The 24,638-nt window shown below is 44.0% G+C and overlaps 1 protein-coding gene across 1 annotated transcript in view; it reads left to right on the forward strand.

The window, feature by feature from the left end:
* The window catches only part of LOC106570995 (kinesin-like protein KIF3C), a 31,630-nt gene extending 15,385 nt beyond the window's left edge, over positions 1-16,245 (forward strand). Inside the window, exons 3-8 of the mRNA XM_045695472.2 lie at positions 2,374-2,496; positions 2,674-2,792; positions 3,007-3,123; positions 3,781-3,880; positions 7,007-7,164; positions 7,554-16,245. Coding sequence (XP_045551428.1) covers positions 2,374-2,496; positions 2,674-2,792; positions 3,007-3,123; positions 3,781-3,880; positions 7,007-7,164; positions 7,554-7,641 — 705 coding nt within the window. The 3' untranslated portion in view covers positions 7,642-16,245. The remainder of the gene's footprint in view (positions 1-2,373; positions 2,497-2,673; positions 2,793-3,006; positions 3,124-3,780; positions 3,881-7,006; positions 7,165-7,553) is intronic.
* Positions 16,246-24,638: the final 8,393 nt, after the last annotated feature.

Here is a 24,638-nt window from a genome sequence, read left to right on the forward strand (position 1 = left end):
GGTTTCCCCAGTCGTTGTGAGAGGACAACACACCATGTCATCGCGTGACTCCAAGTTTACTTCCATATGATGGTTATTATATACATTTTTGCGCGTGAAGGCGTTTCCACCACATTTCCTGCTTCATTAATTTTACCAACACAAAAAGATCCTATGTATTTTGTTTTGTTGTGTTTCCATCAGGCCTGTCTGTCATGAATGTGCTGAGAGTCGTGAAGCAAGTTCAGGGAGTGAGTGTTTTAATAAATAAACGAAACATAAACAACGCATCAACATGAAACGGAGTCAATAACGCCTGAGGAAAGAATCAAGGGGAGTGAATGTTTTAATAACTTAAACACAAACCAAAAACACACCGACATGAAAACAGAGTCAATAACACCTGAGGAAAGAACCACGGGGAGTGACAGATAGAGGGAAGATAATCAAGGAGGTGATGGAGTCCAGGTGAGTGTCATGAGGCGCTGGTGCGCTTGACGATGGTGACAGGTGTGCGGGGTAATCAGTAGCCTGATGACCTAGAGGCCGGAGAGAGAGTATACGTGACACTGTCGTGACATTTTCTATTCGACTTGTACTTTACGCGTGTAAAAAGGTTGGATGGAAACCTGTTTAGAGTCAAACAAATCACTTAAAAAGTAGGCTCCCTGCGCATGTTCATCCTCTCTACAGTAAATACTTACCCTAACCCTGAATTGGGTTTCCACTGCTGTCTGCTTGGTCCTTGCCACTCATCTCTACTCAGGCTACTTTCACCTCTGTTTTAGAGAATTTTAATTAGAGCATTTAATTTCCAACATGCCATTTGTCTATAATTAGACCTAAGCAGCTTCTCTTCTGTCACTACTTGTTGCAGTAGAAGACGAAATAAAGCGTTACTCACCAGAATAATATAATAAATCGATAGAATGAATACATCAATAATAAGCCTAATCTAGTTGACTTCGGTAAAGTTTTCTCTTCCATTTCTGCTTGCAGATTATGTAGGGTCCAGGAAGAAAATGCAATTGCCTAACTAAAACAGTTGAAAGATTGTCCCTGCAAAATATAAAAATGACATCAGTTTGACCAATTTCAAGGAAATGAAAACCTGTGAAAGCGGTCCAACATGAACTGATAAGATTTCAGTTTGTCTTGGTCGGATGCATATTTTTGTGTGGTTGAAATTTTCAAATTCTCTTTAGATGCTGAAAGAAAGAAATCATATTTCTGTACTCCTATTCCCGAGACAAAATTAACATTTGGTGTCTAATTTTACTGCAAGAAATACTATTATAGAGATGTAGAGAGAGGGTGATGTTAATAAAGTTGTGTTTGTATTGTAGAGTTGTAGAGAGAGGGAGATGTTAATAAAGTTGTGTTTGTGTTGTAGAGAGAGCGAGATGTTTAATAAAGTTGTGTTTGTATTGTAGAGTCGTAGAGAGAGGGAGATGTTAATAAAGTTGTGTTTGTATTGTAGAGTCGTAGAGAGAGGGTGATGTTAATAAAGTTGTGTTTGTATTGTAGAGTGTAGAGAGAGGGAGATGTTAATAAAGTTGTGTTTGTATTGTAGAGTCGTAGAGAGAGGGAGATGTTAATAAAGTTGTGTTTGTATTGTAGAGTCGTAGAGAGAGGAAGATGTTAATAAAGTTGTGTTTGTATTGTAGAGTCATAGAGAGAGGGAGATGTTAATAAAGTTGTGTTTGTATTGTAGAGTCGTAGAGAGAGGGAGATGTTAATAAAGTTGTGTTTGTATTGTAGAGTCGTAGAGAGAGGGAGATGTTAATAAAGTTGTGTTTGTATTGTAGAGTCGTAGAGAGAGGGAGATGTTAATAAAGTTGTGTTTGTATTGTAGAGTTGTAGAGAGAGGGAGATGTTAATAAAGTTGTGTTTGTATTGTAGAGTCGTAGAGAGAGGGAGATGTTTAATAAAGTTGTGTTTGTATTGTAGAGTTGTAGAGAGAGGGAGATGTTAATAAAGTTGTGTTTGTATTGTAGAGTCGTAGAGAGAGGGAGATGTTAGTAAAGTTGTGTTTGTATTGTAGAGTCGTAGAGAGAGGGAGATGTTAATAAAGTTGTGTTTGTATTGTAGTCGTAGAGAGAGGGAGATGTTAATAAAGTTGTGTTTGTATTGTAGAGAGAGGGAGATGTTGATAAAGTTGTGTTTGTATTGTAGAGCGAGGGAGATGTTAATAAAGTTGTTTTTGTATTGTAGAGAGAGGGAGATGTTAATAAAGTTGTGTTTGTATTGTAGAGTTGTAGAGAGAGGGAGATGTTAATAAAGTTGTGTTTGTATTGTAGAGTCGTAGAGAGAGGGAGATGTTAATAAAGTTGTGTTTGTATTGTAGATTCGTAGAGAGAGGGAGATGTTAATAAAGTTGTGTTTGTATTGTAGAGTCGTAGAGAGAGGGAGATTTTGCAGCAGGTGATGGTTCAGGATGAAGAGACTCTAGAACTCAGAGAAACATTCTCCTCACTGCAACAGGAAGTGGAGGCCAAGACCAAGAAGCTCAAGAAGGTGAGACTTAAAACGCTGTATTGTTTGTCATTGATTGTATTGTTGTTGAAGTGACAAAAAAGTTATCTGTTGTAGCTCTATCTATCTGCTGTAGCTCTATGCTAAGCTTTAGTGTGTCTATTCCATCTGTTGTAGCTCTATGCTAAGCTGCAGTGTGTCTGTTCTACTGTGTTGTAGCTCTATGCTAGGCTGCAGTGTGTGAAGGCTGAGATCCAGGACGTTAATGATGAGCACGTCAGGAGTCGACAGGAGCTGGAGCAGACGCAGAACGAACTCACCAGAGAACTCAAGTTCAAGTAAGTCCAACACGCACACAAACAAAAACAGACACGCACACATAAATGATGTGATTACAGTCTGCTGTTCAAAAGTATATATTCTCTTTCCTGTGTGTGTGTGTGTGTGTGTGTGTGTGTGTGTGTGTGTGTGTGTGTGTGTGTGTGTGTGTGTGTGTGTGTGTGTGTGTGTGTGTGTGTGTGTGTGTGTGTGTGTGTGTGTGTGTGTGTGTAGGTATCTGATCATAGAGAACTTCATTCCTCCGGAGGAGAAGAATAAGATCATGAACAGACTGACCTTTGACCCTGAGGAGGACCAGTGGAAGTTCCAACTCCTCCCCCCCTCCGAGAGGTCTGGGGGTCTGGGGGGGTCTGGGGGTCTGGGTGTCTGGGGGTGTGGGGGTGTGGGGGTCTGGGACTGGGGGTCTGGGGGTGTGGGATTGGGGGTCTGGGGGTCTGTATCTGGGGGTCTGGGGGTCTGGGTGTCTGTATCTGGGGGTCTGTATCTGGGGGTCTGTATCTGGGGGTCTGGGTGTCTGGGGGTCTGGGGGTCTGGGTGTCTGGGGGTCTGGGTGTGTCTGTATCTGTGGGTCTGGGTGTGTGGATCTGGGTGTGTGTGTCGGTGTGTGTGTGTGTGTGTGTCTGTCTGTGTGACTCACGATTGAACAGCCATGGGTATGACTATAAACTAATATTTGGCAGTCTGGGCCACGTGCACAGGCTGACAGTAGACAGGCTGACAGTAGACAGGCTGACAGTAGACAGGCTGACAGTAGACAGGCTGACAGTAGACAGGCTGACAGTAGACAGGCTGACAGTACATGACCTACAGATTGTAGTCTAAAACCAAGACAAAGCAGGGTAGTACTGTTATCTGTCTAGCTGTGTGGAGAACAAGGTACTTTCTGTATCCGAGTGTCCATCTGGGACCTTTTGAATTGTTAGAATACTTCTGTAATATTATATATGTTAAATTACATTTTCTATGTTCTATTCTCTGTCGATTCAGTCAGATGAAGAAGAGACTAGCCTCGGCAGTCGGATACAAACGGCCAATCAGCCAGTACGCACGGGTCGCCTTAGCGATGGGAGCCCACTCCAGATACCGGGTAGGAGAGTGATGGAGGGAATGCACATGGTCAGTAGTTGTATAACCTCTTCCCCAGGCACAGCACATATACACCTGGGATATCAACCATTCAAAGATGTCCCAAACCAAATTTACACATTGAGGGCAAATTCTTAGGTCGTAAACAATTGTGGGATGTCTTGGCTCCTGGTCCAGTGAGTCTGCTGATTTAACTATGTCTTGGCTCCTGGTCCAGTGAGTCTGCTGATTTAACTATGTCTTGGCTCCTGGTCCAGTGAGTCTGTGATTTAACTATTAGTTCGGACAGATCTGCCTTTATCGTGTAGTGTGGTTGTGTTACGAGCCGATCCAGGTGACTGACCAATAGAAACACGGCTGACACTGAGTATAATACCATTATTGTGAAATGTTTCCATGCTGTTTCCATGCTGTGGCAGAATAACGATGTCCCTAATAATCTTGGACGTAGATCAAAACACGGCAGTAGTTCACGCAGCCTACCCTGGCTGATCAAAACACGGCTGTAGTCGATGCAGCCTACCCTGGCTGACGTAGATCAAAACACGGCAGTAGTTGACGCACCTACCCTGGCTGACGTAGATCAAAACACGGCTGTAGTCGACGCAGCCTACCCTGGCTGATCAAAACACGGCTGTAGTCGACGCAGCCTACCCTGGCTGATGTAGATCAAAACACGGCTGTAGTTGACGCAGCCTACCCTGGCTGACGTAGATCAAAACACGGCTGTAGTTGACGCAGCCTACCCTGGCTGACGTAGATCAAAACACGGCTGTAGTCGACGCAGCCTACCCTGGCTGATGTAGATCAAAACACGGCTGTAGTCGACGCAGCCTACCCTGGCTGATGTAGATCAAAACACGGCTGTAGTTGACGCAGCCTACCCTGGCTGATGTAAATCAAAACACGGCTGTAGTTGACGCAGCCTACCCTGGCTGACGTAGATCAAAACACGGCTGTAGTTGACGCAGCCTACCCTGGCTGACGTAGATCAAAACACGGCTGTAGTTGACGCAGCCTACCCTGGCTGACGTAGATCAAAACACGGCTGTAGTTGACACAGCCTACCCTGGCTGATCAAAACACGGCTGTAGTCGACGCAGCCTACCCTGGCTGACGTAGATCAAAACACGGCTGTAGTTGACGCAGCCTACCCTGGCTGATCAAAACACGGCTGTAGTTGATGCAGCCTACCATGGTTGACGTAGATCAAAACACGGCTGTAGTCGACGCAGCCTACCCTGGCTGACGTAGATCAAAACACGGCTGTAGTCGACGCAGCCTACCCTGGCTGACGTAGATCAAAACACGGCTGTAGTTGACGCAGCCTACCCTGGCTGATCAAAACACGGCTGTAGTTGATGCAGCCTACCATGGTTGACGTAGATCAAAACACGGCTGTAGTCGACGCAGCCTACCCTGGCTGACGTAGATCAAAACACGGCTGTAGTCGACGCAGCCTACCCTGGCTGACGTAGATCAAAACACGGCTGTAGTCGACGCAGCCTACCCTGGCTGACGTAGATCAAAACACGGCTGTAGTCGACGCAGCCTACCCTGGCTGATCAAAATACGGCTGTAGTCGACGCAGCCTACGTCGGCGGATGCATCCTTGCAAACAGAACTGAAACAATCTAGCCAGGTTGATATGAAGATTTTAATTTGGTGACATGGCACAGTGTGACTTGATGATGGTGAAGTACTGAACCTGATGTACAGTGTGGGCGTGACCATACAATTCTATGGAAGTGACCTACTGAGTAGAGTATTTGTCATCATTTAATTTTGGCGAATCACACGACTGCGAGGTGTTTTGTAGGAAATGATTGGTTGGTAGATTAAGCCGATGTGAGTTTTTTCTGGTCTTTCTGCATTGGCTGATGAAGGCCCAATTCAACGTATTGGTCCACCACGCTCTTAGCACATTTACGCTGAAGTGTCTGGGATGGAGATTAGCAGGTATACATACCCTGGCCCCTGACCCTACCCTGGTCCCTGACCCACCCTACCCTACCCTGACCCTACCCTGACCCTACCCTGGCCCCTGACCTTACCCTGAATCTACCCTGGCCCCTGACCCTACCCTGGCCCCATGGACCCTACCCTGGTCCCTTACCCTACCCTGACCCTACCCTGCCCCCCTACCCTACCCTGGCCCCTTACCCTACCCTGGTCCCTACCCTACCCTGACCCTACCTTGGCCCCCCACCCTACCCTGGTCCCTGACCCTACCCTGTCCCCTACCCTACCCTGGCCCCTTACCCTGGCCCCTGACCCTACCCTGGCCCCTGGTCCCCGACCCTACCCTGGCCTCTGACCCTACCCTGGTCCATTACCCTACCCTGACCCTACCCTGGCGCCTGACCCGACCCTAACCCTACCCTGGTCCCCTACCCTACCCTGCCCCCTGGCCCATACCCTGGCCCCTGACCCTACCCTGACACTACCCTGGCCCTTTACCCTGGCCCCTGACCCTGGTCCCCTACCCTACCCTGATCCCTGACCCTACCCTCGCCCCTGACCCTACCCTGGTCCCTGACCCTACCCTGACCCCTGTCCCTACCCTGACACACCCTACCCTGGTCCCAACCCTACCCTGGTCCCTTGCCCTACCCTGGTCCCTGGTCCCAACCCTACCCGGGCCCCTGCCCTACCCTGGCCCCTGACCCTGGTCGCTGGCCCTACCCTGGTCCCTAGCCCTACCCTGGCCCCTGACCGTACCCTGGCCCCTGACCCTGGTCTCTTTCCCTACCCTGGTCCCTGACCCTACCCTGGCCCCTAACCCTACCCTGGCCCCTGACCCTACCCTGGCCCCTGACCCTGACCCTACCCTGGCCCCAGTCCCTGGCCCCTGACCCTGGTCCCTGGCCCTACCCTGGTGCCTGACCCTACCCTGACCCCTGTCCCTACCCTGACCCCACCCGACCCTGGTTCCATACCATACACTGGCCCTACCCTGGCCCCTGGCCCTACCCTGCTACTGTACAGCTAAAATGACCTGACTGCTCTGTCTCGGGGGGGGGGGGGTGTGTGTGTGTGTGTGTGTGTGTGTGTGTGTGTGTGTGTGTGTGGTGTGTGTGTGTGTGTGTGTGTGTGTGTGGTGTGTGGTGTGTGTGTGTGTGTGTAGGCTGAGAACATCATGTTCCTGGAGCTGGACATGAGTCCTCCCACCACAGTCTCATTGGATCACTGGCCCTCAGAGGTGGGGCCTAACTGTAGCCCCTCTCCCACAGACAACGCCCCCTACAGGGAGAGAGCCACACGCGTCCGCAAGTCACGCTCCTGGTGAGACACACACCATAGACAATGATAGATGCCTCTAGTGGCCAACAGGCCATATTAGCATGGACAGCGCCATTGAGGGCTTCCACCATTTTAATGTAGTCAACTGGGTGGGACTTCCGGCTTCATTGGCTGATCCCTCCTGGTGACCCTGTTGGAGTCATGTCCAGGTCATCAGGAGGGATCAGCCTGTCATGAAGAAGATATTTGACTACTTCAAAATGATCACAGACACTATGATGCCTCACACAGTCTGCTGTCTGGCATGTTCTCCTATTGGCTGTCTCTATTCTCACCTCTTCACCTGCTCCTCTGCTATATGTCATATCCTGTCCCTCTGTGATTCTATATCCTGTCCCTGTGTGTGATGTCATATCATCTTCCTGTTCCAGGTGTCAGGCCCCACGAGCCATCACTTCCTCCTCCTCTACGGTTTCCCTGGCAACCCATTCTACAGCCACGCCCAGTACTGCCCAGTGAATACCGGCCTAACTCCCTACCTCTCCCTCTCTCTCTCTGGTCTACTCTTTACAGCAGCCTGCTAACTCCTCCCCTTTCCTCTCTTGACCAATCAGCTCTCAGGAGTGGGAAACCACTCAACAGTCTTTGCCTCTGCTGCCTCATGATTGGTTGATCACTGCCGTGGGAGGAGCCAAAGCCTGATTGACAGAAGCAGCTCTACTGCCTCAAGGACCCCACTACCCAGACTACCCTGGGGGAGTGAAGGAGAAACCATCCATCGTACTCTCCTCATTCCTGCAAGAGCTCTGTGTGTGTGTGTGTGCGTGTGCGTGCGTGTGCGTGCGTTCGCGTGGCAGCCCAGGGTAGTCAAAGGTGAAACTCACAATAAATTAAGATGGCTGGGGACTGATTTGTGGTGCTCAAAACAAGGTAGTTATTTAATAGAGGTTAGGGGAAAGGAGAGGTGAGAATTTCAACTGAAAGGCCTCTCAGGTAATTGGTGGGTCACTCTGTGTCCGGCGTGGCTGGTCCTCCGACCGCCTGTGTTAATGAACAAAACTAAATAGAGAGAGAGAGAGAGCGATGAGTCCGCAGATTCAGCCCGGGAATACGTCTCCTTCCTTTGGGGCAAAGAACAGGAAGAGAGAGAAACGGGTGAGTCAAACATTGCCTAGTCGTTGGATCGAGATGCTTATCATACTCACTCCAGCAGACGTACCCTCTGCCTGTCTGCCCAACCGCCCCCGTGGGCTAGACGTACCCTCTGCCTGTCTGCCCAACGGCCCCCGTGGGCTAGACGTACCCTCTGCCTGTCTGCCCAACCGGCCCCGTGGGCTAGACGTACCCTCTACCTGTCTGCCTAACGGCCCCCGTGGACTAGACGTACCCTCTGCCTGTCTGCCCAACCGCCCCCGTGGGCTAGATGTACCCTCTACCTGTCTGACTAACGGCCCCCGTGGACTAGACGTACCCTCTGCCTGTCTGCCCAACCGCCCCCGTGGGCTAGACGTACCCTCTACCTGTCTGCCCAACTGCCCCCGTGGGCGAGGCGTACCCTCTGCCTGTCTGCCCAACTGCCCCCGTGGGCGAGGCGTACCCTCTGCCTGTCTGCCCAACCGCCCCCGTGGCCTAGACGTACCCTCTGCCTCAGCGGAACTAGAGTTTTATACATGGGGTGTCCAGGGGGGGCCAAGGCTACTTCAGGGGGTCCATAGACCATGACAGAACATTAGTGTGTAACCCTAACCTGGCATCTAAGGAGAATGAATGAATCCTATGATTGCTGATTAGAGGTAGAAGTGATGATTCACTGAACCCGGAGTTCTTCAGATAGTGAGGTCCAAAAGGGTTACTTCACTAGAATTCTGTAACATATTATGAATAGTCAGTGTCTCTACCTCAGAACTGCGGCTCAATTTCTTTCTCACACACACACACACTGTACTGTACTGTACTGTACTGTACTGTTCTCACACACACTGTACTGTGCTGTTCTCACACACTGGAGAGACTTGGGTCACTCTGTTTTCATGAATATATAATCTGGTCTGTAAGTGTTGAACATCCTAAATATTTTCAGAAAATAAAGCTCAAGCATCAAGGAGATAAGATTAGCATTTGTGTGTAACATAAATTGCATAGTTTATTTACAAAAATGTAAATTTACAACAACAAAAAATGTTTGCAATTTGACATACCAGTTATCAAGCAGAAATTGACTTAATTTTGATGCCCATCAATATTACAAACTTACAGTTTCATATTTATGCTCATATATATTAAGTTAACCTCTATGGGCTAGGTGGGACGCTTACACCTACTCAACAGCCAGTGTAATCCCGTGGCGCGATATTCAAATACCTCAAAAATGCAAAAACTTCAATTTTTCAAACATATGACTATTTTACACCATTTTAAAGACAAGACTCTCCTTTATCTAACCACACTGTCCAATTTCAAAAAGGCTTTACAACGAAAGCAAAACATTAGATTATGTCAGCAGAGTACCCAGCCAGAAATAATCAGACACCCATTTTTCAAGCTAGCATATAATGTCACATAAACCCAAACCACAGATAAATGCAGCACTAACCTTTGATGATCTTCATCAGATGACAACCCTAGGACATTATGTTATACAATACATGCATGTTTTGTTCAATCAAGTTCATATTTATATCAAAAACCAGCTTTTTACATTAGCATGTGACTAGCATTTCGACCGAACACTGCCGGTGAATTTACTAAATTACTCACGATAAACGTTCACAAAAAACATAACAATTATTTTAAGAATTATAGATACAGAACTCCTCTATGCACTCGATATGTCCGATTTTAAAATAGCTTTTCGGTGAAAGCACATTTTGCAATATTCTAAGTAGATAGCCCGGCATCACAGGGCTAGCTATTTAGACACCCAGCAAGTTTAGCCCTCACCAAAGTCAGATTTACTATAAGAAAAATGTTATTACCTTTGCTGTTCTTCGTCAGAATGCACTCCCAGGACTTCTACTTCAATAACAAATGTTGGTTTGGTCCCAAATAATCCATTGTTATATCCAAATAGCGGCGTTTTGTTTGTGCGTTCAAGACACTATCCGAAAGGGTAAATAAGGGTGACGAGCATGGCGTAATTCGTGACAAAAAATGTATAAATATTCCATTACCGTACTTCGAAGCATGTCAACCGCTGTTTAAAATAAATTTTTATGCCATTTTTCTCGTAAAAAAGCGATAATATTCCGCCCGGGAAAGCGTGTATACGTACAAAGAGAGAGAAAATAAAAACATCTCGTGCCCTCATGCACGAGCGTGAGTCTCAGAGTACTCTGACCAGCCACTATCCAAACGCGATAATGTGTTTCAGCCTGGGGCTGCCTCGATATCATTCAGCTTTTTCCCGGGCTCTGAGAGCCTATGGGAGCCGTAGGAAGTGTCACGTTACAGCAAAGATCCTCAGTCTTCCATAAAAAGAGCCAAGATGAACAACAACTTGTCAGACAGGCCACTTCATGTTCAGAATCTTCTCAGGTTTTTGCCTGCCATATGAGTTCTGTTATACTCACAGACACCATTCAAACAGTTTTAGAAACTTTAGGGTGTTTTCTATCCAAAGCCAATAATTATATGCATATTCTAGTTACTGGGCAGGAGTAGTAACCAGATTAAATCGGGTACGTTTTTTATCCGGCCGTGTCAATACTGCCCCCTAGTCCTAACAGGTTAACTAATAGCAAAGAAAAGTTTTGGAATTGGCCTAATCAAGACCAAATTACATCTGTGTGACCTGATACCCTTTGGATTTATCATTTAGAATGTCAGTGTCCTAGCTAGTACACAGCCCAGATTTTAGTCATGACCAGAGGGACCACCCAGGTGTTAATCATGACCAGAGGGACCACCCAGGTGTTAATCATGACCAGAGGGACCGTCCAGGTGTTAATCATGACCAGAGGGACACCACCCAGGTGTTAATCATGTCCAGAGGGACCGCCCAGGTTTTAATCATGACCAGAGGGACCACCCAGATGTTAATCATGACCAGAGGGACCACCCAGGTGTTAATCATGACCAGAGCGACCACCCAGGTGTTAATCATGACCAGAGGGACCACCCAGGTGTTAATCATGACCAGAGGGACCACCCAGGTGTTAATCATGACCAGAGGGACCACCCAGGTGTTAATCATGACCAGAGGGACCACCCAGGTTTTAATCATGACCAGAGGGACCACCTCTGTACCATCTCAGCATTGCCACATGCATTCACCCTTTTCTCTATGAGAGGGTCAGGCTCAAAATACTACCCTTATTGTGAGAGTCATCAGACTCTCTGACTTCTCTGCACTATATTTTGAGTGGCAGTTAATAGGAGCACGTGTAATTGTTTTAATGTAAGTACAGTTTTCCTCTACTTTCTTTTTCTGGTCCACATTTCTGTCATCTAACATTGATGAGTTGCTATCGACAGCCCTTTGATGCTGAATCCAAGCATACACAGCATTGATATGATGCTCTGCATTCGAATGGAGATTAAACCCAGAATCTTTAAAGCTGCACCTTTTTCCAGTTACAAAAACCTGACTGTGATGTGAAGGCAGATTCAGGTATATTGGGCAGAGAAAAATATCTACAAGTCCAATCTTGACTTAGAGAATATTCAAGCCATGAATTGTCCTTTATACCAGGAGCTGTTGAAAGCCCTTTCCCTAGTACCATGCTGAGTTCTGGGAAATGTTTTCAAACACGGCTGTACAGAACCCTCTTCTCTGGATCTTCAAATGTCTGAAATACACGTTAAATAATGTGTCATATCTCTGTGGAAATGTATAATTAAGGGATCCACAAGATTAGATACTAACAGCTGCTAACTAAAATGTGTAGTTTAAAGTATAGGACTGGCCTACCATGGACCTTTTGGAACTGAAATCTGATATCTCTCCCTTTCTTTTCATGTTTAATTGACCCTGTGCAATAATAAGACAGTCTATGGTTACATCTAAGCATCCAATTATCCATATTTGAGTCCAATCTCAATTACAAATCCCCATGATCATAACTGTTCCTTAAAATCAACTACCAGTCTAAGTTATGAGTTAGATCATGGCTAGCCCTACTCTGCAGTAACTTAGCTACCTATAATGTCTTACAGCTTTGTGGTAGCAAGCAGGCTATCTGCAAAATGTGGTAATCTTTTGAGTAACTTTAACAGATTGATAATAACAATTGTTCATTTTGAGTTCAAGTACGAAAATCTAACTCAATCAAATGTATTTATAAAGCCCTTCTTATATCAGCTGATATCTCAAAGTGCTGTACAGAAACCCAGCCTAAAAACCCCAAACAGCAAGCAATGCAGGTGTAGAAGCATTAACTGAGTTAATGGATTTAAAATGGCTGAATGTTAACTTGCTGATCACTGACAGCTGTAGCCTACTAGTTACCCCACATTAGCGAAACATTCATATACTGTAACTTATGACACTGCACTGTACATGCGTGTATTACTAGCACAGATAAACATAATGCTGAACTAAACTGGGAACTGATCTCTATCTGATTAACTGTCTGATAATACAGATAAACATAATGTTAAACTAAACTGGGAACCGATCTCTATCTGATTAACTGATAATACAGATAAACATAATGTTGGGCTAAACTGGGAACCGATCTCTATCTGATTAACTGTCTGATAATACAGATAAACATAATGTTGAACTAAACTGGGAACCGATCTCTATCTGATTAACTGTCTGATAATACAGATAAACATAATGTTGAACTAAACTGGGAACCGATCTCTATCTGATTAACTGTCTGATAATACAGATAAACATAATGTTGAACTAAACTGGGAACCGATCTCTATCTGATTAACTGTCTGATAATACAGATAAACATAATGTTGGACTAAACTGGGAACCGATCTCTATCTGATTAACTGTCTGATAATACAGATAAACATAATGTTGGACTAAACTGGGAACTGATCTCTATCTGATTAACTGTCTGATAATACAGATATACATAATGTTGAACTAAACTGGGAACCGATCTCTCTATCTGATTAACTGTCTGATAATACAGATAAACATAATGTTGGGCTAAACTGGGAACCGATCTCTCTTATCTGATTAACTGATAATACAGATAAACATAATGTTGAACTAAACTAGGAACCGATCTCTATCTGATTAACTGATAATATAGACAAACATAATGTTGGGCTAAACTGGGAACCGATCTCTATCTGATTAACTGTCTGATAATGGAGTCAAAGGTCTAACGTTAACTTACACAGCGACTCAACTTTTGTAAAAGTTGTTCAGGAAACCTAAACCCGATGCTAAACCTTAAAACTTCAAATATGATGCTTTCGCCAGTCGCGAAAAGAGCTTGTTTGAGCTGTGGAAATATTCTCTCTTCTTCTTCTGTATGTCGTTCTTCTTCTTGTTCTTCTGTATCTCGCAACCAACGTTAATATTCTCTCTTCCTCGTCCTCGATTTGGAAAATGCGCCGCCGAACGTCAAAATAAATGCTTCTTTAAACAAGAGGTGAAATGAGATGTCAATCAGCATCAAACTGCCAGTAGCGAATTACATTTTGGGGTGTCACCCGGGGTGGCCAATCAGATGTCAGGGGTGTGCCACCCCGGACACCTCTCCGGCTCCGCCCCTGCTCTGCCTGTCTGCCCAACCGCCCACATGGTTGCACCTGTACTTATACCCATTTGGGGTAACGAGGGACAGGTGGGACCAATTCCAGGTGCCGATTGGTTGCAGCACCTGGACTGGGTACTATTGGTGTTGACTCACCAGCCCCTGTTGATACCTGTAGAGCTGTCCATGGCGTTGACTCACCTTGACCTCTCTAGCCCTGTAGAGCTGTCCATGGTGTTAACATCACCTTGGCCTCTCTAGCCCTGTAGAGCTGTCCATGGTGTTAACATCACCTTGGCCTCTCTAGCCCTGTAGAGCTGTCCATGGTGTTAACATCACCTTACATTTACATGTACATTTTAGTCATTTAGCAGACGCTCTTATCCAGAGCGACTTACAGTAGTGAATGCATACATTTCATTTTTTTCATTTCATACATTTTTTTTTCTTTTTTTTCGTACTTGGCCCCCCGTGGGAATCGAACCCACAACCCTGGCGTTGCAAACACCACGCTCTACTAATTGAGCTCTACCTCTCTAGCCCTGTAGAGCTGTCCATGGTGTTAACTCACCTTGGCTTCTCCAGCCCTGTAGAGCTAGCTGTCCATGGGGCTGACTCACCTTGGCCTCTCTAGCCCTGTAGAGCTGTCCATGGGGGCTGACTCACCTTGGCCTCTCTAGCCCTGTAGAGCTGTCCATGGGGGCTGACTCACCTTGGCCTCTCTAGCCCTGTAGAGCTGTCCATTGGGCTGATTTACCTTGGCCTCTGGAGCTGTCTTGCTCCTGCCTTTGTAGCTCCCTACTGGCCCTCGGGTTGCCACAGCGTGCGTGTGTTTGTGACCTAGAGCTCTCACCAACTACTGGCAAAACTGGTCAAATCAAGAACTGAATTAATCTACTTTAAGAAGAACAATGTAAATATTGTACTGTATGTATCACATTGTGTTTGTGTGTTTATCAGGGGTCAGAGAGTTGTTTCGTTATCAGAGGATTTAAACACAGGAAGGAGGTGTTTAGTGTAGCACCAGAAATAAGAGCTAAGCAGGTCGTTCCCTAAAGAATGCCTTTTGAGCCCTTTAAGTAGAAATTGTGCACCAATATTGAATTTTCAAAGCCTGTTATATTAAATGAATTGCCGTTTATATACATTGAGTGTACAAAAAATTAGGAACACCTTCCTAATATTGAGTTGCACCCCGTTTTGCCCTCAGAACAGCCTGAATTCATCGGGGCATGGGACTCTACAAGGTGTTGAAAGCATTCCACAGGGATGCTGGTCCATGTTGACTCCAATGCTTCACACAGTTCTGTCAAGTTGGCTGGATGTCCTTTGGGTGGTGGACCATTCTTGATACACACAGGAAACTGTTGAGCGGGATCAATAAGGGATCATAGCTTTCACCTGGTCAGTCTATGTCATGGAAAGAGCAGGTGTTCCTAATGTTTTGTACACAAGGGGATATATGGCTGATTTAAGAGTACATTGTCAACCCTGTAACTTTAATAGGCTATAGTCACTGTTTCATTTAACTCTTGAGATGGGAAACTAGTTTTTCTTTTCATGTAAATTGAACATGTGCTCTTTAAAACAGAATGTTGAAATTAGGTGAAATAAAATGTTTTTATTGACCAAGTTACACTTTCTGAAATGGCACCGAATTGGTTGAACGACCCAAGGATCATTACAGAAACACTGGTTTAGAGCCGGGACAGGAAGACTGATCTATTACTGATAGAGCTTGGCAGACTGATCTATCACTGATAGAGCTTGGCAGACTGATCTATCACTGATAGAGCTTGGCAGACTGATCTATTACTGATAGAGCTTGGCAGACTGATCTATCACTGATAGAGCTTGGCAGACTGATCTATCACTGATAGAGCTTGGCAGACTGATCTATTACTGATAGAGCTTGGCAGACTGATCTATCACTGATAGAGCTTGGCAGACTGATCTATCACTGATAGAGCTTGGCAGACTGATCTATTACTGATAGAGCTTGGCAGACTGATCTATCACTGATAGAGCTTGGCAGACTGATCTATCACTGATAGAGCTTGGCAGACTGATCTATTACTGATAGAGCTTGGCAGACTGATCTATCACTGATAGAGCTTGGCAGACTGATCAATTACTGCTGCATTATAGATGGCTCAGACTACAGCCGTTTTTGTTGTGTCTGTTTACTCTGGGTGAATCTGTCTGAAGGAAGCCTTAGTGCTCCTGGCTCAGCTCTGTGCAGTATTGCTACCTGTGTGTCAGGATGGCTCAGCTCTGTGCAGTATTGCTACCTGTGTGTCAGGATGGCTCAGCTCTGTGCAGTATTGCTACCTGTGTGTCGGGTTGGGGGGACGGAGGGGGAATATGAAGAGAAATTAGTCCTGCTTCCATGGCAATATGATGTGAGGGGGGGGCTTGTGTTCTGAGCTCCGACTAAATAAAAGATAATACAGACTCAGTCATCGTGTGTGTGTGTGTGTGTGTGTGTGTGTGTGTGTGTGTGTGTGTGTGTGTGTGTGTGTGTGTGTGTGTGTGTGTGTGTGTGTGTGTGTGTGTGTGTGTGTGTGTGTGTGTGTGTGTGTGTGTGTGTGTGTGCCCTTGAGTAGTCCAGCCACAGCCCGGACTTTAACCCGATCGAACATGTCTGGAGAGTCCTGAAAATGGGTGTGCAGCGACGCTCCCCATCCAACCTGACAGAGCTTGGGAGGATCTGCAGAGAAGAATGGGAGAAACTCCCCAAATACACGTGTGCCAAGCTTGTAGCAACATACCCAAGAAGACTTGAGGCTGCAATCACTGCCAAAGGTGCTTCAACAAAGTACTGAGTAAAGGGTCTGAATACTAATTTAGATGTGATATTTAAGTATTTTTTTTTTTTAATACATTTGCAAAAATGTGTAAAAAACAGTTTTGCTTTGTCATTATGGGGTATTGTGTGTAGATTGATGAGGAAAAAAAACGAATAACTCTGTAAAGTAACAAAATGTGGGAAAAGTCAAGGGGTCTGAATACTTTCCAAAGGCACTGTAGGTTTGTGTGTGTGTGTGTGTGTGTGTGTGTGTGTGTGTGTGTGTGTGTGTGTGTGTGTGTGGTGTGTGTGTGTGTGTGTGTGTGTGTGTGTGTGTGTGTGTGTGTGTGTGTGTGTGTGTGTGTGTATAGGTGTGTGTGTAGGTGTGTGTGTGTATATAGGTGTGTGTGTGTGTGTGTGTGTGTGTGTGTGTGTGTGTGTGTGTGTGTGTGTGTGTGTGTGTGTGTGTGTATAGGTGTGTGTGTGTATAGGTGTGTGTGTGTGTGTGTGTATAGGTGTGTGTGTGTATAGGTGTGTGTGTGTATAGGTGTGTGTGTGTATAGGTGTGTGTGTGTGTGTGTGTGTGTATAGGTGTGTGTGTGTGTGTGTGTGTGTGTGTATATAGGTGTGTGTGTGTGTGGCTAGCTCATCAGTGTGTCATGTAGATGATTCAGTCTGTCTAATGGGATACAGTTCATGTTGGTGAATAAGCTGATCCAGCCCAGGTCAGTTACAGCCTCACAGGATGAAGATCAGCGTTATAAGGTGATTGACATCTAAAGGCAATGTTCTGCTGCTGCCCCCCAGTGGCCCAATAGAGAACAACTCATTCTAACGTGTCCTGATGAACCTCCAGGAGTGATGATATTTATTCTTATTTATTTGTATTTATTTTTTATTTAACTAGACAAGTCAGTTAAGAACAAATTCTTATTTACATTGATAGCCTACCAAAAGGCCTCCTGGGATTTAAAAAAATCTATAAAGTATAATATAAATATAGGACAAAACACATCACGACACAACACTACATAAAGAAAGACCTAAAGACGACAACATAGCATGGCAGCAACACAACATGGTAACAGTACAAAACATGGTACAAACATTATTGGGCACAGTCAACATCACAAAGGGCAAGAAGGTAGAGACAACAATACATCACGCAAAGCAGCCACAACTGTCAGTAAGAGTGTCCATGATTGAGTCTTTGAATGAAGAGATGGAGATAAAACTGTCCAGTTTGAGTGTTTGTTGCAGCTCGTTCCAGTCGCTAGCTGCAGCCAACTGAAAAGAGGAGCGACCCAGGGATGTGTGTGCTTTGTGGACCTTTAACAGAATGTGACTGGCAGAACGGGTGTTGTATGTGGAGGATGAGGGCTGCAGTAGATATCTCAGATAGGAGGCAGTGAGGCCTAACAGGGTTTTATAAATAAGTATCTACCAGTGGGTCTTGCGACGGTATCCAGAGATTACCAATTTTCAGAGGAGTATAGAGTGCAGTGAGGTGTCCTATAAGGAGCATTGGTTGCAAATCTGATGGCCGAATGGTAAAGAACATCTAGCCACTCGAGAGCACCTATCTGCTGCTGATATCTGCTGCTGCTGCCACCTAGTGGCCCAATAGAGAACAACTCCTAACATTACAGACTGTAGTGTAAAATCTGATTTATGATTTATCAACTTGGGAGGTGCACTGCGATGCGGTACGGCGCTCGATTTGGCCTCCGCAAGCCTCCAGAGGCTCCACAATTGTGTTCCATCCTCCTTAAACCTCTCTAGGGTAGGGGGCAGTATTTTGACGTCCGGATGAAAAGTGTGCCCGTAGTAAACTGCCTGCTACCCAGACCCAGAAGGTAGGATATGCATATTATTAGTAGATTTGGATAGAAAACACTCTGAAGTTTCTAAAACTGTTTGAATGATGTCTGAGTATAACAGAACTCAAATGGCAGGCAAACCCTGAGAAAAATCCAACCAGGAAGTTGAAAAGGCTTGTAGTTTTTTCAATTAATTCCCTATTCAAACTACAGTGATTTAGGGGTCATTTTGCAGTTCCTAAGGCTTCCACTAGATGTCAACAGTCTTTAGAACTTTGTTACAGGCTTCTACTGTGAACTGGAAGGGAATGACAGTCATTTCAACCAGGTGTCTGGCTGAGTGCCATTAGATCATTCATGAGCGTGGCTGTCAGCGCGAGGTGCTTCTTTTTCCTTTCTGAAGACAAAGGATTTGTCCGGTTGGAATATTATTGAAGGTGTATGATAAAAACATCCTAAAGATTGATGCTATACATCGTTTGACATGTTTCTACAAACTGTAGTATAACTTTTTGGACTTTTTGTCTCAACAAAATGCGCGAGCATGGCGCATTTGGATAACTCGGCTGAACGCGCGAACAGAAATGAGGTATTTGGACATAAATATGGAGTTTATCGAACAAAACGAACATTTCTTGTGGGAGTCCTGGGAGTGCATTCCGACGAAGATCAGCAAAGGTAAGTGAAGATTTATAATACTATTTCTGACTTTTTTTGACTCCAGAACTTGGAGGGGAACTGTATAGCTTGCTTTGATGGCTGAGCTCTGTATTCAGAATATTGAACAATGTGCTTTCGCCTTAAAGCTATTTTGAAATCTGACACAGCGGTTGCATTAACCTGTTATGGATAGGGGACAGTATTTTCACGGCCGGATAAAAAACATACCCGATTTAATCTGATTATTACTCCTGCCCAGAAACTAGAATATGCATATAATTATTAGCTTTGGATAGAAAACACTCCAAAGTTTCTATAACTGTTTGAATGGTGTCTGTGAGTATAACAGAACTCATTTGGCAGGCCAAAACCTGAGAAGATTCCTTACAGGAAGTGCCCTCTCTGACCATTTCTTGGCCTTCTACACTCTCTTTATTGAAAACTGAGGATCTCTGCTGTAACGTGACACTTCCTACGGCTCCCATAGGCTCTCAGAAGGCGGCAAAACGCTGAATGATGCCTTTGCAGGCCCAGGCTGAAAAACAGTAGCGCATTTAGATAGTGGTCGATCAGAGAACAATGAGACTGAGGCACGTGCACGAGGCGACACCATGTTTTTATTATTTCGTCTTTGAACGAAAACGACTCCCGGTCGGAATATTATCGCTTTTTTACGATGATTTTAAACAGCGCTTGACATGCTTCGAAGTACGGTAATGGAATATTTAGAATTGTTTTGTCACGAAACGCGTCGGGCGCGTGACCCTTATTTACCCTTCAGATAGTGTCTTGAACGCACGAACAAAATGCCACTATTTGGATATAACTATGGATTATTTGGGACCAAACCAACATTTGTTATTGAAGTAGAAGTCCTGGGAGTGCATTCTGACGAAGAACAGCAAAGGTAATCCAATTTTTCTTATAGTAAATCTGAGTTTGGTGAGGGTCAAACTTGGTGGGTGTTCAAAATAGCTAGCCTGTGATGGCGAGCTATCTACTCAGAATATTGTAAAATGTGCTTTCACCAAAAAGCTATTTTAAAATCGAACATAGCGAGTGCATAGAGGAGTTCTGTATCTATAATTCTTAAAATAATTGTTATGTTTTTTGTGAACGTTTATCGTGAGTAATTTAGTAAATTCACCAGGGCGTAGCCTGTTTACCAGATAGCCAGTGGAGACTAGGACCAGATATCTTTTCTCTCCACTGGATATCTGGTAAACAGGCTATCTGGTAAACAGGCTATGCCCTAGTCTCCACTGGCTATCTGGTAAACAGGCTACGCCCTAGTCTCCACTGGCTATCTGGTAAACAGGCTACGCCCTAGTCTCCACTGGCTATCTGGTAAACAGGCTACGCCCTAGTCTCCACTGGCTATCTGGTAAACAGGCTACGCCCTAGTCTCCACTGGCTATCTGGTAAACAGGCTACGCCCTAGTCTCCACTGGCTATCTGGTAAACAGGCTACGCCCTAGTCTCCACTGGCTATCTGGTAAACAGGCTACACTCCAGTCTCCACTGGCTATCTGGTAAACAGGCTACAACCTAGTCTCCACTGGCTATCTGGTAAACAGGCTACGCCCTAGTCTCCACTGGCTATCTGGTAAACAGGCTACGCCCTAGTCTCCACTGGCTATCTGGTAAACAGGCTACACTCTAGTCTTCACTGGCTATCTGGTAAACAGGCTACGCCCTAGTCTCCACTGGCTATCTGGTAAACAGGCTACACTAGTCTCCACTGGCTATCTGGTAAACAGGCTACACTCTAGGCAGTCTCTTCAGCTGTTTTGTGTGGTTCTGGTAGTGGTACTCTCTCTGTTCTACTGTTTTCCTTTCGACGTGGTTAGGGTTAGGATAAGGGTTAGCTGGGAAGGGCTCAACTGACTGAACTAGCTAGCAGTGGTGGGATCAACTGACAACTGACTGAACTAGCTACCTGGGAAGGACTCAGTTGACTGAACTGACTGAACTGGCTAGCTGGGAAGAGCTCAACTGACTGAACTAACTTTTTTCTTTTTTTCTTACAAAAAACACAAGGACAGGGTAACAATAAAGTATTAGAACATGAAGGACAAGCAATACAGCATCAAGACACTATCAAACATGTATCAGTCTTTCCGCAACAGAGCCATCCTTATGTGTGAGGGTGTGTGTGCATGATAGTGATATAAAATATATGTCATAGTTTCCTTTTTCATGATCACAATCTTGTGAAACCCGAACCCTCCAAGATCCCCCGAAAGTTCCCCAATAGCTGTTCCTCAACCATTCATGACCCTTCCCACAGTCCCCCCCCCCCCCCGGAATAAAACAAATTAAAAATACAATTACTTCCATTCCCAACCCCCAAGAACCCCCCAATACACCAACAACCAAGAGAATGAACTAAAGAAAAAAAGGAAAAGACAAGAAAACAGCAAACAATGCAAAAAAAATTAAACAAAATAATAAATTTAAAACAAAGGACATCAAGGCCAACTGAAATCATAACAGCAATGTCAACTGTATATGTTTGTGTGCATGTCTGGCACTACTACATGTATGTGTGTTTTTGTATGTGTTTATTTGAATGAGAGTGTGTGTATATGCATGTGTACAAACACCTGCACGGCATCAGCCTCAGGCAAACCGGCATTAGCTGTAAAAACACTGCCACTTACTGTCATTCAAATGTACTTTTAATGTTTTATTTAGACTTTTTTTCCCCTTTATCTTTTGACCATCGTTCTCTCTCTCACACAGCAACTCCACTCCCACTTGTCTCCAATTCCACATACCAACCCTCAGCTTCCCTCAGCCCATCCCATCTATCTCTGCTGTCCACCCACTTCGTGTTTCTACGCAACACATATCTTTCAACTATGCTGTGATGTTTAACGTACAATTTCAATCTATCTAATCGAATAGAATCTACAGATTGCGTGTTGAAGATAAATACTTTTACTAAGAGTATTAGTAATTGACTGACCCGGTCTCTCCAGATCTCCTAACAGTACTATTTCTAGGGTCAATTTTAGATCAATGCTATGCATTTTCAGCCATTCCTGAGCCTGAGACCAGAAACAGGCTACCTGAGGGCAATACCAAAATAAATGGTCTATTGATTCTGTATCCTCACAACAAAGTCTGCAGAGCTTCGATGATTTTATGCCCCAAATATTCAACATTTTGTTGATGGCAAGAATTGTATATAATAGTTTTAGCTAAAAAGCACAAAGTCTTGAAACTTGCGTTGTTTTATATATCAACTCATACACCCTGTACCATGGAATCTGTACATAACAAATCTCTTCCCAACTATTTTGCAATCTGTATGGCACAGTTCTCAACATCCTGGTCCCCAAATGAAACTGGTATACTTTCCTATTTATGGTATTTTTATCCCTCCGCCAGTTTTGATCCTTTATATTGGGCAGACAGACCAGTTCCCTACCTCCTCCCGCTGCCACCCGCCTCCTCCATTTTTGGGGCAGTGCTGTAATCAATTGGTTGTACTCTTGGATTGAGCAGACCTTCCCGTACAATTCTGATAACTCCATGAAGGACATAACTCTACCATTACAATTTACAATATCATTTAAGAACAAAATACCCTTTTCAAACATCTTTCCCATAAATACAGGTATTTTATCAACCAGCACATTTGAGTTCAGCCATAATATTTGTTCTATCTTTTCAGGGGGATGAAATTGAAATTGTAGCCAGCTCTGCAATGCTTGTTTGAAAAAGACATACTTTGAAAAAAGTATAATTTTCAATTCATCGAAAATGAGACATGGCAATCGGCACAAAGGCAAAAAGGCCATTTTTAAACAATGGATGAGTTTTCTTAGTAATCTACTGGAGAACCATTTAGGGTTCAAATAAAACTTTTGAATGAGTGAAGCTTTTAGAGAGAGGTTTAGTGCTTTTATATTTAATAATCTAAACCCACCCAATTCATATTCATTATATAGATAGGCTCATTTTATTTTGTCTGGTTTAGCGTCCCAGATAAAGCGAAATATTTTTTGCTCATATGATTTGAAAAACGAATCATCAGGAGTAGGCAGCGCCATAAGTAAGTGAGTAAACTGAGATATGACTAAGGAGTTAATCAGGGCAATTTTTCCATAAATAGACAGATATTTACCTCTCCATGGTTGCAGGATCTTGTCTATTTTTACAAGTTTTCTATTGAAATTCATTGTGGAGAGCTTATTTATGTCTTTTGTGATATGAATACCAAGCATGTCTACTTCACCATCAGCCCATTTTATAGGTAAGTTGCAGGGTAATGTCAAAGTTGTATTTTTTAAGGATCCAATATGTAAAATTGTACACTTATCATAATTAGGTTTTAGTCCAGAGAGTACAGAAAAGTTATCTAGATCTTTAATGAGACATTGCAGGGATCTAGCTTGCGGACTTAACATAAAACTTAAGTCATCGGCATACATGGACACCTTTGTTTTTAAGCCTTGGATTTCTAATCCTCTAATGTTGTTATTGGATCTGATTTTAATAGCTAGCATTTCGATGGCCATAACGAATAGATATGGTGACAGCGGACACCCTTGTTTAACTCCTCTTGACAATTCAAAACTCTCTGAGAAGTAGCCGTTATTTACTATTTTACTTCCTGGTGTTGCTTTACATTATTTTTATCAATTTTCTAAGAGAATTTCTTGAATTGATTAAATCCAGGCATTTATAAATAAAATCCAGTCTTACCTTATCAAATGCCTTTTCAAAATCCGCTATAAATACCATTCCTGGCTTCTTATATGTTTCATGATATTCTATTAATTCTAGTAGTTGTCGTATATTATCTCCAATGTATCATCCATGTGAAAAACCTGTCTGATCAGGATGAACAATACCTGGTAAAACCCTTTTAATTCTGAGTGCTATGCATTTTGCTAGTATTTTTGCATCACAACATTGAAGTGTAAGGGGCCTCCAGTTTTTTAGATAGACTGGGTCTTTATATTTGCCATCTGGGTCTTGTTTGAATAATAGATAAATCAGACCTTCCTGCTGAGTACCTGACAGACTACCATTTCTATAGGAGTAGTTAAAACAATCTAACAATGGAGCTTTTAGTATATAAAAAAATACTTGATATACCTCTACCGGTATGTCATCAAGCCCTGGGGTTTTTCCAGACTGAAAGGATTTAATAGGGTCAAAATTTCTTCCTCTGTAATTTGGCCTTCGCACTGATATTTCTGTACATTTGTTATTTTTCAATTTTTTATATTATTTGGAAAGAATTCCTTACCAGAATCTTCATTCAGTGGGAGAGGATGAGACGGAAAAGAGAACATCTGCCTAAAATAATTAACTTCCTCTTTTAAAATATCATTCGGAGAATCATAGATGACTCCGTCTTCAGTAACGAGTTTCTGCAAATTATTTTTGTTAGCATTCCTGTATTGGAGATTCAAGAAGAATTTTGTGCATTTTTCTCCATATTCCATCCAGTTTGCTTTATTTTTGTAATAGATTACATTAGATCGTTCTTGAATAAGTTCCTCAAGTCCTTTTTGTTTTTCCTCTAACTTACTTTGTATCTCTGTAGTATCGTTTTTATCGCTA

Source organism: Salmo salar, chromosome 15, assembly GCF_965601325.2.
Source record: "Salmo salar chromosome 15, fSalSal1, whole genome shotgun sequence".
Lineage (NCBI taxonomy): Eukaryota > Metazoa > Chordata > Actinopteri > Salmoniformes > Salmonidae > Salmo > Salmo salar.